Genomic DNA, 17900 nt, shown 5'->3' with positions numbered 1-17900 from the left:
CCCAAGAGTGGGCTCTTGTCTAACATTCAGAAAAGAATTGTCCGAGGAGACACATGCTGACAAAGCAAGAGATTTTATTGGAAGAAGGCACCCAGGCAGACAGCAGCAGGGTAAGGGAACCCAGGAGAACTTCTCTGCCATGTGGCTTACAGTCTCGGGTTTTATGTTGATTGGATTAGTTTCTAGGTTGTCTTTGGCCAGTCATTCTGACTCAGTCCTTCCTCTTGGCACACTCATGGCTCAGCCAAGATGGATGCTAGTGAGAGGGATTCTGGGAGGTGGATGGACACGTAGTGTTTCCTTTTGACCTTTCCTGAACTCTTCCAATTGGTGGTGGCTTATTAGTTCCATGTTCCTTTCCAGGACTACCTGTCGTAAAACAACTCATGCAAATGGTCACTAGAGAGCCTGGCCAGGGTGGGCGGTTTCAATCAGTGTGCTTCCCCTAACATATGTAGCCCTCTTGGCAGGTCAAGAAACAAAAGAGTATCTACACTCCTAGAAGCATGTCTTTGTCTCTTCTCAGTCACTTTTGCCAGCCCTTCTTCCCAGGGGTGACCACTAAGCAAAAAGCTGACTTCTACCCAGAAAGAAACCCAGGAGCCTGTGGTCAATTAATCTATGACAGAGGAGGCATGAATGTACAATGGAGAAAAGGTAGCCTCTTCAGTATGTGGTGCTGGGAAAACTGGATAACTACATGTGAAAGAGTGAAGTTAGAACATTCTCTAATACCATACACAAAAGTAAACTCAAAATGGATTAAAAACATCAATGTAAGAGTGGCTAGTATAAAACTCAGAGGAAGACATAGGCAGAACACTCTTTGACATAAAATGCAGCAATATCTTTTTGGACCCACCTCCTAGAGTAATAAAAATAAACAAATGGTACCTGATTAAACTGAAAAGCTTTTGCATAGCAAAGGAAACCATAAATAAAACAAAAAGACAACCCACAGAATGAGAGAAGATATTTGCAAGTGAAGCAGCCAAGAAGGGATTAATTTCTAAAATACGTAAACACCTCTTCCAGCTCTATATCAAAAAAGCAAACAACCCAATCAAAAAATGGGCAGAAGACCTAAATAAAAATTTCTCCAAAGAAGACATACAGATGGCCTACAGGCACATGAGAAGATGCTCAACAGCACTAATTATTAGAGAAATGCAAATCAAAACTATTGGAGGTTTCACCTCACACCAGTCAGAATGGTCATCATCAAAAAGTCTACAAACAATAAATTCTGAAGTAGGTGTGGAAAAAAGGGAATCCTCATGTTTGGTGGGAATGTAAATTGGTGCACCCACTGTGGAGAACAGTATGCTGGTTCCTTAAATGACTAAAAATAGAGTCACCGTATGACCCCACAATCCCACTGCTTTGCATATATCTGGTGAAAACTCTAATTTGAAAAGATACATGCACCCCACTGTTCATTGCAACACCATTTACAATAGCCAAGACATGAAAGCAACCTAAATGTCCACTGACAGATGAATGGATAAATATGTAGTATATAAATACAATGGAATATTATTCAGCCATAAAAAGAATGAAATAATACCATTTGCACAACATGGATGGACCAAGAGATTGTCATGCTAAGTGAAGTAAGTCAGAGAAAGACAAATACCATATGGAATCACTTATATGTGGAATCTTGAAAAATAATACAGGTGAATTTATTTACAAAAGAGGAACAGACTCACAGAGTTAGAAAACAAACTTATGGTTACCAAAGGGGAAAGGTAGGAGGGGAGGGATAAATTAGAAGTTGGGGTTATGCACACTACTGTGTATGAAATAGATAATCACTGAGGACCTACTGTATAGTACAAAGAATTATACTCAGTACTCTGTAGTAACCTATATGGGAAAGGAATCTCAAGAAGAATAGATGTATATCTAGGTATAAGTGAATCACTTTTCCATATACCTGAAACTAACACAAAATTATAGATCAACTATTCTCCAATAGAAAAAAAAATTTAAAAAGACAGCTGACTTCTAACATCACAGATTAATTTTTACTGTTTTGTAAAAATTTTATACAAGTGGAATCAGGTCTAGCATCTTTCATTCAACATAATATTTATGAGAGTTATCCATGGTGGCTTGTAGCAGAAGTTTGCTTTTTAGCATTGCTGTGTAGTATTCCATTATATGAATATACCACATGATACTTTCCTCTCTTATTAGATTATTTTCAGATTGGGATTATTAAAAATAATGCTGCTAAAATATCCTCATACATGCCTTTTTGTATACATATATATGCAGTTCTGTTACATCTGTCAGTTTAGTCAGTCAGTTCAGTCGCTCAGTCGTGTCTGACTCTTTGTGACCCCATGAATCGCAGCACACCAGGCCTCCCTGTCCATCACCAACTCCCAGAGTTCACTCAAACTCAGGTCCATCAAGTTGGGGATAACATCCAGCCATCTCATCCTCTGCTGTCCCCTTCTCCTCTGCCCCCAATCCTTCCCAGCATCAGAGTCTTTTCCAATGAGTCAACTCTTCACATGAGGTGGCCAAAGTATTGGAGTTTCAGCTTTAGCATCATTCCTTCCAATGAACACCCAGGACTGATCTCCTTTAGGATGGACTGGTTGGATCTCCTTGCAGTCCAGGGGACTCTCAAGAGTCTTCTCCAACAGCACAGTTCAAAAGCGTCAATTCTTCGGTGCTCAGCTTTCTTCACAGTCCAACTCTCACATCCATACATGACCACTGGAAAAACCACAGCCTTGACTAGACGGACCTTTGTTGGCAAAGTAATGTCTCTGCTTTTCAATGTGCTATCTAGGTTGGTCATAACTTTTCTTCCAAGGAGTAAGTGGCCACAGGAAATGCCTGTGTTTAGCTCCTATAGAAACTACAAAAGTGGTTATATCACTTTACACTCCCACAAGCCGTGTATAAGAGTTGCAGTTGCCCCACATCTTGCCAACACTTGATTTTACTTTCAGTAATACAGTGGGTGTGTAGTAGTGTCTCATTTTAGTTTGAATTTGCATTTCCTGATGACTATGCCAAAGCCTATGACTGTGTGGATCACAATAAACTGTGGAAAATTCTGAAAGAGATGGGAATACCAGACCACCTGACCTGCCTCTTGAGAAACCTGTATACAGGTCATGAAGTAACAGTTAGAACTGGACATGGAACAACAGACTGGTTCCAAATAGGAAAAGGAGTACGTCAAGGCTGTATATTGTCACCCTGCTTATTTAACTTATATGCAGAGTACATCATGCGAAATGCCAGGCTGGAGGAAGCACAAGCTGGAATCACGATTGCCGGGAGAAATATCAATAACCTCAGATATGCAGGTGACACCACCCTTATGGCAGAAAGTGAAGAAGAACTAAAGAGCCTCTTGATGAAAGTGAAACAGGAGAGTGAAAAAGTTGGCTTAAAGCTCAACATTCAGAAAACGAAGATCATGGCATCCGGTCCCATCACTTCATGGGAAATAGATGGGGAAACAGTGGCTTACTTAATTTTGCTGGGCTCCAAAATCACTGCAGATGGTGACTGCAGCCATGAGATTAAAAGACACTTAGTCCTTGGAAGGAAAGTTATGACCAAGCTAGATAGCATATTAAAAAGCAGAGACATTACTCTGCCAACAAAGGTCAGTCTACTCAAGGGTATGGTTTTTCCGTTGGTCATGTATGGATGTGAGAGTTGGACTGTGAAGAAAGCTGAGTGCAGAAGAATTGATGCTTTTGAACTGTGGTGTTGGAGAAGACTCTTGAGAGTCCCTTGGACTGCAAGGAGATCCAACCCGTCCATCCTAAAGGAGATCAATCCTGGGTGTTCATTGGAGGGACTGATGTTGAAGCTGAAACTCCAATAGTTTGGCCACCTGATGTGAAGAGCTGACTCATTTGAAAAGACCCTGATGCTGGGAAAAATTGAGGACAGGAGAAGAAGGGGACGACAGAGGATGAGATGGTTGGATGGCATCATTGACACAGTGGACATGGGTTTGGGTGGACTCCGGAAGTTGGTGATGGACAGGGAGGCCTGGCGTAGTGCGGTTCATGGGGTCGCAAAGAGTCGGACACAACTGAGCGACTGAACTGAACTGATGACTAATGAGCTTAACTTCCTTTTGATGTTTTTAGTGACCATTTTGTGGGGGGGGGGGGTGTGTGTGTGTGTGAAGTGATTGTTCAAGTCATTATAAAAATTGAGTTGTATTATTGGGGCTTCTCTGATGGTTCAGTGATAAAGAATCTGCCTGTCTATGCAAAAGATGTGGGTTTGATCCTTGGGTCAGGAAGATCCCCTGGAGGAGGAAACGGCAGCCCACTCCAGTATTCTTGCCTGGGAAATCCTATGGACAGAGGAGCCTGGTGGGCTATAGTCCATAGAGACTCAAAGAGTTGAACACAACTAAGAAACTAAACAACAGCCACATGTATCCTTTCGGTCCCTGTTAAGACCTTCATGTATCTCCATGCTTCCATGTGGGATCATTTTCATTTGGTCTGAAATGCTACCTTTAATATTTTCTTCAGAGCAGGTCTATTGACAAATACCCTCATTTTTGTTTTGTCATAAAATACTTTTCTTTTCCCTTGACCTCTGTATATGGGAAACTTAAGTTAGTGGTTATTTTCTTCCCACTTTGATGCTACCATTCTTTTGTCTTCTGGCTTCCATTATTTCGGTTGAGATGCCAGCCATTATTATTGTTGCTCCTTTGAAGTTTATCTCATTTTTGTTTGTTTTTAACTGCTTTTTAAGGTTTTCATTTAGACTTTGATGTTCAGCAATTTTAACATGATATGTGTGCTTATTGAGGTTTTCTTTGTATTTATCCTACTTGGAGTTTAGTTTGATATTTTAGCAGTTTGGGGAAATTCTTATGGCCTCTGACCCATTCTTTTTCCTATCTCTGTCTTTCTCACCAACATTTTTACTTTTCTGTAGGTCTCTCATGCTTTTTGTTTCTCCATTTTCTTCTGGCTTGCCTTCTACTTAGTACTATTTATCTTTATAGCTGTTTCTAATATATTAGAGCCACTGTTGATTTCTTAATTGCACTTATTTTATTTTTCAGTTCTAGAATTTTCATTTCATTTCATAGCAACTATTCCAGTTTTTAGAATAGTTTCTAGTCTCTGATAAATTCTCTATCTTGTCATAATTTCTTGAGCATATATTAATTATGAATATTTTAAGTCCATGTCAGATAATTACAGAATCTCTATTTCTTATGGGTATATTTCAGTTTTTGGATTTTGATCATTTCTTTTGTTTTTGTTGTTGAGATGCCATGGTACTTTTAACAAATGTCAGATATCTGTAGTAAAAAATAGAGATAATTTGAGACTCTGGATGAGTTGTCTTTCTCCAGGAAGATTTTACTTTTGTTTGTTGCAAATATTGAATTAGATACAGGTTGAACTGATTCAGTCATAACTTGAGTTAGTTAAAATCTGTACTTCAGCTGTTATGAGGGATTATCTATTTCTGGTCACCCTTACTCCTAGTGTCTAGTCTTTGGGGTTCCCACCAGAAAGCTTTGGCTGTATCCAGGACCACTATAGAGCTAGAATGTGAATAGTTGATCCCACATTCACCGGATTTGAGAGACTGCTGAAAGCTGTGTTCAGATTCTGTAATAGTATAACCACTCTATCATACAGGCAAATGTCTCAAGGGGAAAAGCAGCTTCAGAATTTTCTCTTAGGACTTTTCTTTAATATCTTAGCTCCAAAGTACTGAGGGCTTTGGTAGATCTCTGATGCCTTTGAACAGGTGTTTGTACAGTTGTTCTTGGCAGAAATATTGGACCAGAACAAACTAATCTGCTATTGCCAGCATGGAAATCCTCTTTTTTGCTTTTTAATGCATTTTAAAGGGAATTTTAAAAGTATGAGAAGATCAAATTATACTTTTTTTTATTTTAAATGCTCATTGACAGCTGTTGATAAAGCTAATATATTGTTCTTAAGTCAGTCTGTGCAAAACTGGCCTTTGAATTCTGGCAGAGTTTTGGGGATACATATGAGATGATGTGAAATTATTATGAGTTTGTGCTATAGCTAAGAACCAAAGCAAGTAAGGAAGATATGCAAATACCAATAAGCACATGAAAAGACTATTGTTCAGTCGCTAAGTTATGTCTGAGTCTTTGCAACCCCTTGGACTGCAACACGCCAGGCTTCCCTGTCTTTCTCTATCTCCCAGAGTTTGCTCAAACTCATGTCCATTGAGTCTATGTTGTCTTCCGTCCATCTCCCTCTGTCGCCCCCTTCTCCTGCCCTCAGTCTTTCCCAGCATCAGGGTCTCTTTCAACGAGTCAGCTCTTCATATCAGGTGGCCAAAGTATTGGAGCTTCAGCTTCAGTATCAGTCCTTCAGTGAATATTCAGGGTTGATTTCCTTTAAGACTGACTGATTTGATCTCCTTGCTGTCCTAGGGATTCTCAAGAGTCTTCTCCAGCACCATAATTCAAAAGCATCAGTTCTTCAGCACTCAGCATTCCTTATGGTATCATGAAAAGATACTCTATGTCATTAGTTATTAGGAAAATAGAAACTGAAATCAGAAAAGGTTACCACTTCACACCCACTGGCATGACTAGAATCAAAAAGTTAATAATAAAAATTTAAGTTAATAATAATAGCAAACATTGGTGAGTTTATGGAGAAATTATAATCTTCATATACTGCTGGTGGGAATGTAACTTTGGAATACAGTCTGGCCATTCCTCAAATAATTAAACATAAAGTTACCATATGACCAGGCAGTTCTACTCCTATAGACCCAAGTAAAAATATGTTCATATGCAAATGTTTGGAGCAGCACTCTTCACAATAGCCAAAAGGTGGAAACAACCCAAATTTTTATCAACTGATGAATGGATAAACAAAATGTAGTATATCCATACAATGGAATATTATTTGACCATGAAATGAATGAAGGACTGATGCATGTTACAGTACAGATGAATGTTGAAAACATTATGTTAAGTGAAAGAAACCAGTCACAAAAGACCACACATTACATGATTTTATTCATATGGAAGTCCAGAATGGGGAAATCTATAGAGACAGAAAGTAGTTAGTGGTTGTTCATGACTGGGTGGGGTAAGGGATAGAGAAATGAGAGTTAAAGGGCACAGGATTTCTTTTTGAAGTGATGAAAACATACTAAAAGTGACTCTGATGACAGGTGCACATATCTGTGAATCTACTTTTAAAGAAGCAGTGAATTATACAGTTTAAATTGTGAATTGTACGGTATGTAAATTTGTCTCAATGAAGCTGTTGAAATAAAGGACCAAAACAATATTTGTGATAGCAGTTGGAGAGCGAAAGTGGCAGATATGGGTGTGAGCTCAAAGTGATGATGATCTCACTCATTTTCAATCTTTTCATTAGCAATTTGTAGTTGTCAGGGCCTGGGGTGGAGTTAAAGCAGAACACAGGGTCCTATAATAAGTGGTCAAAAATAACTCAAGTAAGAGTAAGCCATGGTTTCCAGCAAGAACAGTGATCTGGATAACAGACCAGGGTGATACCACTGCTGAGATAATCCAGACTTGTCTTAATCTTGGTTGGGCCCCACATCCTGAAGCAGTACTTAGCTTCCTTAGTTCTTCCTGGGATCAGAAATTGCTCTGTTCCTAACCTTGTTTTGCAAGTCTCTCATGTACCTAAAAGAGATTCTTTAGAGTCTAAACTTAGATCTCAAAGACTTTTTCTAATTTGGATCCTACTTTTCTGAAAGTGTTGGAAACAGGTGCAACTTCATGATTGAGAAAGGCACATAAAGCAGATATATTTGCATAGGAAGCCTGCTGCTGCTGCTAAGTCGCTTCAGTCGTGTCCGATTCTGTGTGACCCCATAGACGGCAGCCCACCAGGCTCCCCCGTCCCTGGGATTGTCCAGGCAAGAACACTGGAGTGGGTTGCCATTTCTTTCTCCAATGCATGAAAGTGAAAAGTGAAAGTGAAGTCGCTCAGTCGTGTCCGACCCTCAGCGACCCCATGGACTGCAGCCTTCCAGGCTTCTCCATCCATGGAATTTTCCAGGCAAGAGTACTGGAGTGGGGCACCATTGCCTTCTCCAAAGATAAAGACTGCTGCTGCTGAGTCGCTTCAGTCGCTTCATATACATACATACATCAGATCAGATCAGATCAGTTGCCCAGTCGTGTCCGACTCTTTGCGACCCCATGAATCGCAGCACGCCAGGCCTCCCTGTCCATCACCAACTCCCGGAGTTCACTCAGATTCACGTCCATCGAGTCAGTGATGCCATCCAGCCATCTCATCCTCTGTCGTCCCCTTCTCCTCCTGCCCCCAATCCCTCCCAGCATCAGAGTCTTTTCCAATGAGTCAACTCTTCGCATGAGGTGGCCAAAGTACTGGAGTTTCAGCTTTAGCATCATTCCTTCCAAAGAACACCCAGGGCTGATCTCCTTCAGAATGAACTGGTTGGATCTCCTTGCAGTCCAAGGGACTCTCAAGAGTCTTCTCCAACACCACAGTTCAAAAGCATCAATTCTTCTGCGCTCAGCCTTCACAGTCCAACTCTCACATCCATACATGACCACTGGAAAAACCATAGCCTTGAGTAGACGAACCTTTGTTGGCAAAGTAATGTCTCTGCTTTTGAATATGCTATCTAGGTTGGTCATAACTTTCCTTCCAAGGAGTAAGCGTCTTTTAACTTCATGGCTGCAGTCACCATCTGCAGTCATTTTGGAGCCCAGAAAATTAAAGTCTGACACTGTTTCCCCATCTATTTCCCATGAAGTGATGGGACCGGATGCCATGATCTTCGTTTTCTGAATGTTGAGCTTTAAGCCAACTTTTTCACTCTCCACTTTCACTTTCATCAAGAGGCTTTTGAGTTCCTCTTCACTTTCTGCCATAAGGGTGGTGTCATCTGCATATCTGAGGTTATTGATATTTCTCCCGGCAGTCTTGATCCCAGCTTGTGTTTCTTCCAGTCCAGCGTTTCTCATGATGTACTCTGCATATAAGTTAAATAAACAGGGTGACAATATACAGCCTTGACGAACTCCTTTTCCTATTTGGAACCAGTCTGTTGTTCCATGTCCAGTTCTAACTGTTGCTTCCTGACCTATGAATATATAATTAACATGATAATTTATCCTTAGCTCATCTTCTACATTTGATGTTATTTTTCTTATAGTGGAAAAAACATAAGGACTAAAAGAAATGGATCCAATACTAGATTCTTAAGATCTGTAGAAATTTGTAACCATACATATAAAACTATGGACTTCCCAGGTGGCACAGTGGTAAAGAATCAGCCTGCCAATGCAAGAGATACAGTTCCATCCCTGGGTTGGGAAGATCCCATGAAGGAGGAAATGGCAACCCGCTCCAGTATTCTTGTCTGGGAAATCCCATGGACAGAGGAACCTGGTGTGCTACAATCCATGGGATTGCAAAAAGTTGGACACAACTTAGTGACTGAGCACAAGCACATATAAGAGTATATTACCTGGGATAAACCATGATGAAAAGACTATAAGAATGTATGTATATGTACAACTGAGTCACTTTGCTGTACTGCACAGATTAATAAACATTGTAAATCAACTATACTTCAATAAAAACAAAAAGTGTATCAGCTGTATGTACTGCTTTTAATGCTCCATTGAACTAACCTCTCAGGAAAAATAACTCAGTACAATTACTTCCCAGTATACTCCTGTGATAGTATTTCTGTCTTTTAAATTTGATCAGTAGATGACAGTCTTTCCAGAGAGTGATATCAGTGCTTTAAATCTGTGCAACAAGACTGAGAGAGAAACAGATGCTTTAAGTAAAACTGAACTTCTTCCAGGAAACTTAACTACCAAAGCTTCATTGATTCAGAGCTCAAGAAAAAGAACCCTTTATTTCCACACATTTTAAATTATAAGTAAAGACAATTTTGTTATAGGAACATTGCATTTTAAGAGGCTTCAGTTTATACAGAGCAATTTTGTGGGCAAGAAAAAAAACCCAAGGAGATTACCATTTCCCCATTGAGGCGTGGAGAGACCAGAGTAAAACCAGAGCGAGACTCTCGGTTCCTAACTTCAAACCCCACCTCCTGTCCCTCCCTTCTCCAATATTTGGAGGTGGTGGCAGACTAAAATAAGTGACTGTATTCCAGTTTTGACCACACAGTGTGTGCTCATGGGTCCAGTTCAGTTCAGTCGCTCAGTCGTGTCTGGCTTTTTGCAACCTTACGAACCGCAGTACGCCAGGTCTCCCTGTCCAACACCAACTCCTGGAGTCCACCCAAACCCATGTCCATCGAGTTGATGATGCCATCCAACCATCTCATCCTCTGTCGTCCCCTTCTCCTCCTGCCCTCAATCTTTCCCAGCATCAGGGTCTTTTCAGATGAGCCAGTTCTTCGCATCAAGTGGCCAAAGTATTGCAGTTTCAGCTTCAACATCATGTAATGCTCATGGGTTAGCACAACATTTTTAAGATAATAGAACTCACAGCCAGCAGTGTGGTGCTCTCAGACATAGTACCATGGGCCATTCAATGAGCCACATCTTGACCCCACCCCTACCCTGCTCTATATAAACTGGGTAAGCCCATTAGCCATAAGTCATTTTAAGAAATAAATAAGTATGGTTGAGATTTCTTGAAGTATTAAGGTGTTTTAGCCTAAGACAGGCAGATTCTTGGCAACAGTGAGGTCCTCACTTCTTTAGCAATGTACAGAATTTAAGAAAATAACTGAAGACCAAAGAAAAGTGAGCAATCAATAGTCAGTATATATTTTTAAAAGATCCTACAGATAGAGAGGAACTCATGAGCAGTATATTATGGCATGTTCTCTGTTTCGGTTTCTATACTGCTATATGTTGAGGTTCTCAAGAAGAAATATCTAACCAGGTCACTCTTGACTCCTCAGGAGCTTATAAGTTGATCAAGGAAACAAAACACACCATGTAAAGTTCAGTTCAGTTGCTTGGTTGTGTCCAACTCTTTGCAACCCCATGGACTGCAGCACACTGGGCTTCCCTGTCCATCACCAACTCCCAGATCTTGCTCAAACTCATGTCCATAAGTCAGTGATGCCATCCATCTATCTCATCCTCTGTCGTCCCCTTCTCCTTCCTTCAATCTTTCCCAGCAACAGGGTCTTTTCAAATGAGTCAGTTCTTCACATCAGGTGGCCAAAGTATTGGAGCTTCAGCTTCAATTTGTAAGATGAGTGCAATTGTGTGGTAGTTTGAACATTCTTTGGTATTGTCTTTCTTTGGAATTGGAATGAAAACTGACCTTTTCCAGTCCTGTGGCCACTGTCGAGTTTTCCAAATTTGCTGGCATATTGAGTGCAGGACTTTCACAGTCCTTCCAGTGAATATTCAGGACTGATTTCTTTGCAGTCCAAGGGACTCCCAAGAATCTTCTCCAACACCACTGTTCAGAAGCATCCATTCTTTGGTGCTCAGCTTTCTTTGTGGTCCAACTCTCACATCCATACCTGACTACTGCAAAAACCATAGCTTTGACTAGATGGACCTTTGTCAGCAAAGTAATGTCTCTTTTTTTTAATATGCTCTCTGCGTTGGTCATAGCTTTTCTTCCAAGGAGCAAGCATCTTTTAATTTCATGGCTGCAGTTACCATCTCCAGTGATTTTGGAGCCCAAGAAAACTGTTTCCATTGTTTGCCCATCTGTTTGCCATGAAGTGATGGGACCAGATGCCATGATCTTTGGTTTTTGAATATTAAGTTTTAAGCAAGCTTTTTCACTCTCCTCTTTCACTTTTCATGAAGAGGCTCTTTAGTTCCTCTTCACTTTCTGCCATAAGGGTGGTGTCATTTGCATATATTTCTCCCTGCAATCTTGATTCCAGCTTGTGCTTCCTCCAGCCCAGCATTTCTCATGATGTACTCTGCATATAAGTTAAATAAACAGGGTGACAATATACAGCCTTGGCATACGCCTTTCCCAATTTGGACCCAGTACATTGTTCCACGTCTGGTTCTAACTGCTGCTGCTTGACCTGCATACAGATTTCTCAGGAGGCAGGTAAGGTGGTCTGGTATTCCCATCTCTTGAACAATTTTCCACAGTTTGTTGTGGTCCACACGCTCAAAGGCTTTAGTGTAGTCAGTGAAGCAGTAGCAGATGTTTTCCTGGAACTCTCTTGCTTTTTCTATAATCCAATGGATGTTGACAATTTGATCTCTGGTTCCTCTGCCTTTTCTAAATCCAACTAGAACATCTGGAAGTTCTCAGTTCACGTACTATTGAAGCATAGCCTGGAGAATTTTGAACATTACTTTGCTAGTATGTGAGATGAGTGCAATTGTGTGGTAGTTTGAGCATTCTTTGGCATTGCCTTTCTTTGGGATTGGAATGAAAACTGACCTTTTCCAGTCCTGTGGACACTGCTGAATTTTTCAAATTTGCTGGCATATTGAGTGCAGGACTTTCACAGCATTGTCTTTTATGATTTGAAATAGCTCAGCTGGAATTCCATCACATCCACTAGCTTTGTTTGTAGTGATGCTTCCTAAGGCCCACTTGACTTCACATTCCACGATGTCTGGCTCTAGGTGAGTGATCACACCATCATGGTTATCTGGGTCATGAAGATCTTTTTTGTACGGTTCTTCTGTGTATTCTTGCCACTTCTTCTTAATATCTTCTGCTTCTGTTAGGTCCATACCATTTCTGTCCTTTATTGAGCCCATCTTTGCATGAAATGTCCCCTTGGTATCTCTAATTTTCTTGAGGAGATCTCTAGTCTTTCCCATTCTGTTGTTTTCCTCTATTTCTTTGCATTGATCACCGAGGAAGGCTTTCTTATCTCTCCTTGCTATTCTTTGGAACTCTGCATTCAGATGGGTATATCTTTCCTTTTTCTCCTTTGCCTTTCACTTCTCTTCTTTTCTCAGCTATTGTAAGGCCTCCTCAGACAACCATTTTGCCTTTCTTTTTCTTGGGGATCATGTAAAGGACTCTATATATTCAGACAGAGCAAGATGGGGTCCAAAGGTGTTTTAGTTTCAGTTGACCGTGAAGTAGACCAAGACAAGGAATCTGAGCACAGGTCTTTCTAAGAACCGTGGGAGAAGGGTAGTGAGACAGGGAAGAGAAAGTGGCCAATAAAGGGAGCATTATTAAACAACAGTTTCTGTGGGTGACTAGAAAATAATCCTGTGAGGAAACACCCATAAATACTGAGTTAGCCAAAAAGCTCACTTGGCGTTTCCTTAAAATGCTATGGAAAAACAGAAAGGGACTTTCTGGCCAACCCCAAGAGTACAGAACACACACTTCTGAGTTATTCTACCCAAAGGGTAGGGAAATTTGGTTTGTTATATTCCAGCTCTTCTCAGGGCTAGGGTTGGGGTATTGAAGGGTTAATCCCAGGGGTATTAATTCCAGGGCACTTCTGCCTGCCTGGCGCCTGGGCACAGCAGGCTTCTGCAACCCTGAAAAAAAGCCCTCAGGCACAGCCCTGACAGTGGAAGTCTGCCTGTGCACATAAAACAGAAGGGTCCAAGGAACGCGGGTAGGGGAGTGACCATGGCCACCACAGGAGGATTCTTGGTGGAGGTGGGACTTGAGAGCACTCTTTCTCTTCTCTCCTCAGGTCTGTTCATGGTCCTTTCCCTATTGTCCATTGTGTACGGAGCCTTGCGCTGTAACATCCTAGCCATCAAGATCAAATACGATGAATATGATGTCAAGGTGAAGCCCCTGGCCTATGTCTGTATCTTCCTCTGGAGGAGCTTTGAGATTGTCACCCGAGTCATTGTCCTGGTCCTCTTTACCTCTGTCCTGAAGGCCTGGGTGGTCATAGACATACTCATCAACTTCCTCGGCTTCCTCTTCTACCCCTGGATCCTCTTCTGGTGCAGTGGCTCCCCCTTCCCTGAGAACTTTGAGAAGGCCTTCAGTCGGCTGGGCACCACCATTGTGCTGTGCTTCCTCACCCTCCTCTACGCCGGGATCAACATGTTCTGCTGGTCGGCGGTGCAGCTGAAAATCAACAACCCCGACCTCATCAGCAAGTCTCAGAACTGGTACCGGCTCCTGGTGTACTACATGGTGAGGTTCATCGAGAACGCCTTCCTCCTCCTCATGTGGTATCTTTACAAGACTGACATCTATATGTATGTGTGTGCACCCCTGCTGATGCTGCAGTTGCTCATTGGGTACTGCACGGCCATTCTGTTCATGGTTGTGTTCTATCAGTTCTTCCACCCTTGCAAAAAGCTCTTTTCCCCCAATGCTTCTGAAAGCTTTCAGGAGTGGCTAAAGTGTGCCTGTTGTAACCGCAGGCGGCGGGAATCCTGCGAGTCTGCAGAAAATACAGACCTAAGGTCACCCACAGACAGAGAGGAGACCCCTTCTAGCAGTAAAATAAGTTCCATGCCTAGCCAGATCTTGAATACTGATGAGCTCTCTTCTGCTTAATGGGACCTGAGTCTCTTGAGGCCCAGATATAGTGTTTGCTGGGTTGATCCCTGTTCTTCAGAAGCAAGTGATGGGCCCTGCACAATTAACAAAGCAGGAATTTAGCTCTCGACTCCTTGTGAGTTGCTCCCCTTTAGAGAGCTGTCGGTCAGGTGAGTGGGAACCATGGAGAGGAGTCAGGGGAACCCGTGAGTGTTGCAGTGGCAGCCTAAAGCACCACATTTCACAGTTGACCAGACATTACCCGCCTTGTCATTGACAAAGTACCCATGATATCTGAGTTGGCTGTTGAGAGCCATCACATAGAATGAGGACAGGGGATTTCTTATGTTCTAGTTTTCTGGACTACTGGTTTAGGTAGCCTAATGTTTTATTATCCCTGAGAAGAGTTCTCACCTAAGAGCTGTCTGATGACCAGAGATGATCACTGGGGTTTTTGCCATCAGCCACATCATTCCTGTCAGAGTTTTCAGAGAAGGCTGTTCCAGTTTGGTTTTTGAATAGGCAGATGTTCCATTTTCATCTCACTAGGGCTCTTTGTACATAACCAGTCATAGCAACCTTGGCCTCCTATTTCTCATTGACTCAAAAGTCTGGATTTGCAAAATCTATTCTTAAGAATCCATGGATGCAAAATTGAATTCTTAATTTGGTTATGGAAGTGTAGAGTTTTAGAGAAGTTGTGTTCCTTCAATATGTTGGAGAAACTCTGAATCGAGGGGGTTGTTAAAATATCAAAATGATTTTGGCTTTTATAAGCAGAATTCTTACCTTCTTGTGATGGCTGAAGATATGACTCTGCTAGAAGGTAGGCTTAACCTCTTCAAGATTCAGTCCCATCCTACAGTTTTGGAAATTTCTAGTAGAAAACTCCGTAGAAATTTCTCACCTAGCACAGGTATATAGGGCATTATAAGTTTCATTATTTGAAGGAGCAGAGTTCCCCCCTTCAGTTAGATACAGACTTTAGAAACTTAAATTTTACAAAGAGATGGTATGACCAGAAGATTTTTATCTTTAACTGAATGTACCTTGATTTGGTATGATTATGAGTTAATTTGAATAAGAACTTCAATTTTATCCTCCTACACTCTCCTATCTTCAGTATAATTTCTCCTTTAATTTGGAACCCTGTTTCTTTTGTAAAAGGATCTGTAGAATCTCCTCAGTTGTCCAGGGAAAATGCCTTGATCTAGTGCCATTATTTCTACCATAAAAACCTTGATAATGAAATACCTGGGAGCAGGTGACCTGTCACTGACAAGACTGGACATTGCAGGTCAGTCAGGGTTGACAGTCTTAGGACCCTAATGGCTGAACTTTCAGAACCATCCAGTTTCTAATAGCTAGTTTGTCGGAGAACAGGTTAAAATGGTGAGTTTAAGCAGGAGTTGTGGTCAGAATTAGACCAGCATGGAGAGACTAGTACTTCCCCAGCCTTCATTTGGAAGCCTGTCTCAAGAACCGTTACAAAATCTGGGCCTTCAAATACATTTAAAATCATTTTAATGTAGCATGTAGGTAAGCATATTGAGTGACCCCAAATCAATCTAACAGTGATGGTCTGCCACACTCCCAAAGCCCAGTTTTAAGCCACATTTATAAGGATAATTATAAGGTTTGGTAACTAAATTGGACATTTTGTCGTCTTTAACTCTTGATATGAAGATACCCCCACTTTGGGACCACAAAGTGACCATGTAGTCACTTTGGGGAAAGAAACCACTGCTTTTTTCATGGCAAAAATTTAAATCCTAGTGAACTGAGAAATTTTTTTTAATGATTTATATTATACCTCTGAAAAGGCAAAATTATGCAGAACTAGGTTGCCCTAAAGACAAACAAACCAGCAAATCTCCTATCTTGAGAGTTAAAACATCTTTTTCAGTTATAATTCCAATTTTTAAAACTCTCAGTGCTTTGTCTAATTACATGCCTTAACTTGTCATAAGAGATGCACCAACTGAATCACTACCATTTGACTGGATGGAAGTGAAGTTTTTCCTCCAAATATATTGAAACAAGGTCATGAAACATGTTTAGACTTTCTTCATTACTGGAGACAGTGCAGTATAGAGGTTGGCATCACCCTGATAACCCAGCAAATTACTTACTTGATCTCTGCCTCAGTTTCCTCACCCGTCAGATTTGCATGATATTCTTGCCCAGCCTACCTCACAAGGTTGTCAGCAGAACAAATTTTAATAATAGCTGTGAAAATGCTTTGAAAATGTTTTTAAAGTGCCATGCATGTTTAAAGGAGTTGTTTTTATAGTTACTCAAATCCCAAAACAGGTTATTGTTTTTGTTTTACTGTTAGAAAAGAAACAACATCATTTACGTGAGTGTCTTCAGGGAATATGTCGGCCTTTGACTTTATGGAAGGACAAGTGTAAATAAATGGTCTTTTACTCTTGGAGAGAACTCAGCAGTTGCCTTTTCTCTTACCATCAGTTACGTAAAAAATTAGCACTCAAACATATAGTACTTGGAGGAAAAAGACCCACTGAAATCTGCGAAATTGCTTTTGATAGCAGATGAGCTTATCATTTTTGTATCTGTCATGTTTCATAAAGGATGTAACAGCATCTTTTGTTAATTTGCTTTACAATTTGAATGCCTGATCCTGCTAGACTTTAATTGAATGTGGATATAATCTTTTCAGCCTTGTAAATGGGAAAAATAAACTTTAAAATTGATTGTTAAATGCAGCATTTCCTTGGAAGCCTCCTCAGAACATTATTGCTATGGTTATGAGTGTATGTATCAGTACTTCTCAGCCTGTACATTGTGGATGAGAGCTTTTGCAGGCTGCTTCTCAGCAGCCATTCACTCTAATAAATATTGTTCATGTTTCTTCATATAATAAATTAATTTTTCAATTTCTCCTTGCTTTTCATTCCTTAGAGTCCTTGCATGGCTTTTTTACTTCAGGGACTATTTTAGAAACAAAATTGAAACTTTTTTTTGTGTGATTAATTATGATTTTGTAATCTCATCTAGAAATTTTGTCTGTAGGATGAGAAATTTGAGAGTGCTAGTGCTCTGCCTGGCAAGACACCAACAGTCCATAAAATTCCTCTGATTGTTTTATAAGCCTTTATCCCATTTTTTAAAGCTACACTGCTAAATCCTAAAATTCTGCTCAAACATAAGTGGTATACTGATCCAGAAATATAAGATATCAAATGAGTGACTTAATAGTTACATAAGCAAATAGTCAAATTGTAAATGATGATCTGTGGTTGGAAAAAAAAATCAGGTTTTTTCTACATGTCAAAATGCATTATTTTTTCTATTGAGGTATACTTGACATATTAGGTTCAGATGTACATGTATAATGGTTCAATATTTGTATAAATTGCAAAATGATAACCAATAATTCTACTTACCATCTGTCACCATACAAAATTACAAAACTTTTTTCTTGTGATAAGTTTTATTTTAAGA

At 40.5% G+C, this 17900-nt stretch overlaps 1 protein-coding gene across 2 annotated transcripts in view; it reads left to right on the top strand.

Annotated features, from left to right (window-relative positions):
- The window catches only part of XK (X-linked Kx blood group antigen, Kell and VPS13A binding protein), a 54308-nt gene extending 36972 nt beyond the window's left edge, over positions 1–17336 (top strand). For both annotated transcript variants that reach the window (XM_070785354.1, XM_070785353.1), the window contains exon 3: positions 13624–17336. In XM_070785354.1, coding sequence (XP_070641455.1) covers positions 13624–14450 — 827 coding nt within the window. In that variant the 3' untranslated portion in view covers positions 14451–17336. The remainder of the gene's footprint in view (positions 1–13623) is intronic.
- Positions 17337–17900: the final 564 nt, after the last annotated feature.

Source organism: Bos indicus, chromosome X (genome assembly GCF_029378745.1).
Source record: "Bos indicus isolate NIAB-ARS_2022 breed Sahiwal x Tharparkar chromosome X, NIAB-ARS_B.indTharparkar_mat_pri_1.0, whole genome shotgun sequence".
Classification (NCBI taxonomy): domain Eukaryota; kingdom Metazoa; phylum Chordata; class Mammalia; order Artiodactyla; family Bovidae; genus Bos; species Bos indicus.
Note: the sequence above shows the minus strand (reverse complement) of the source record. Positions and strands in the feature narration are given on the sequence as shown.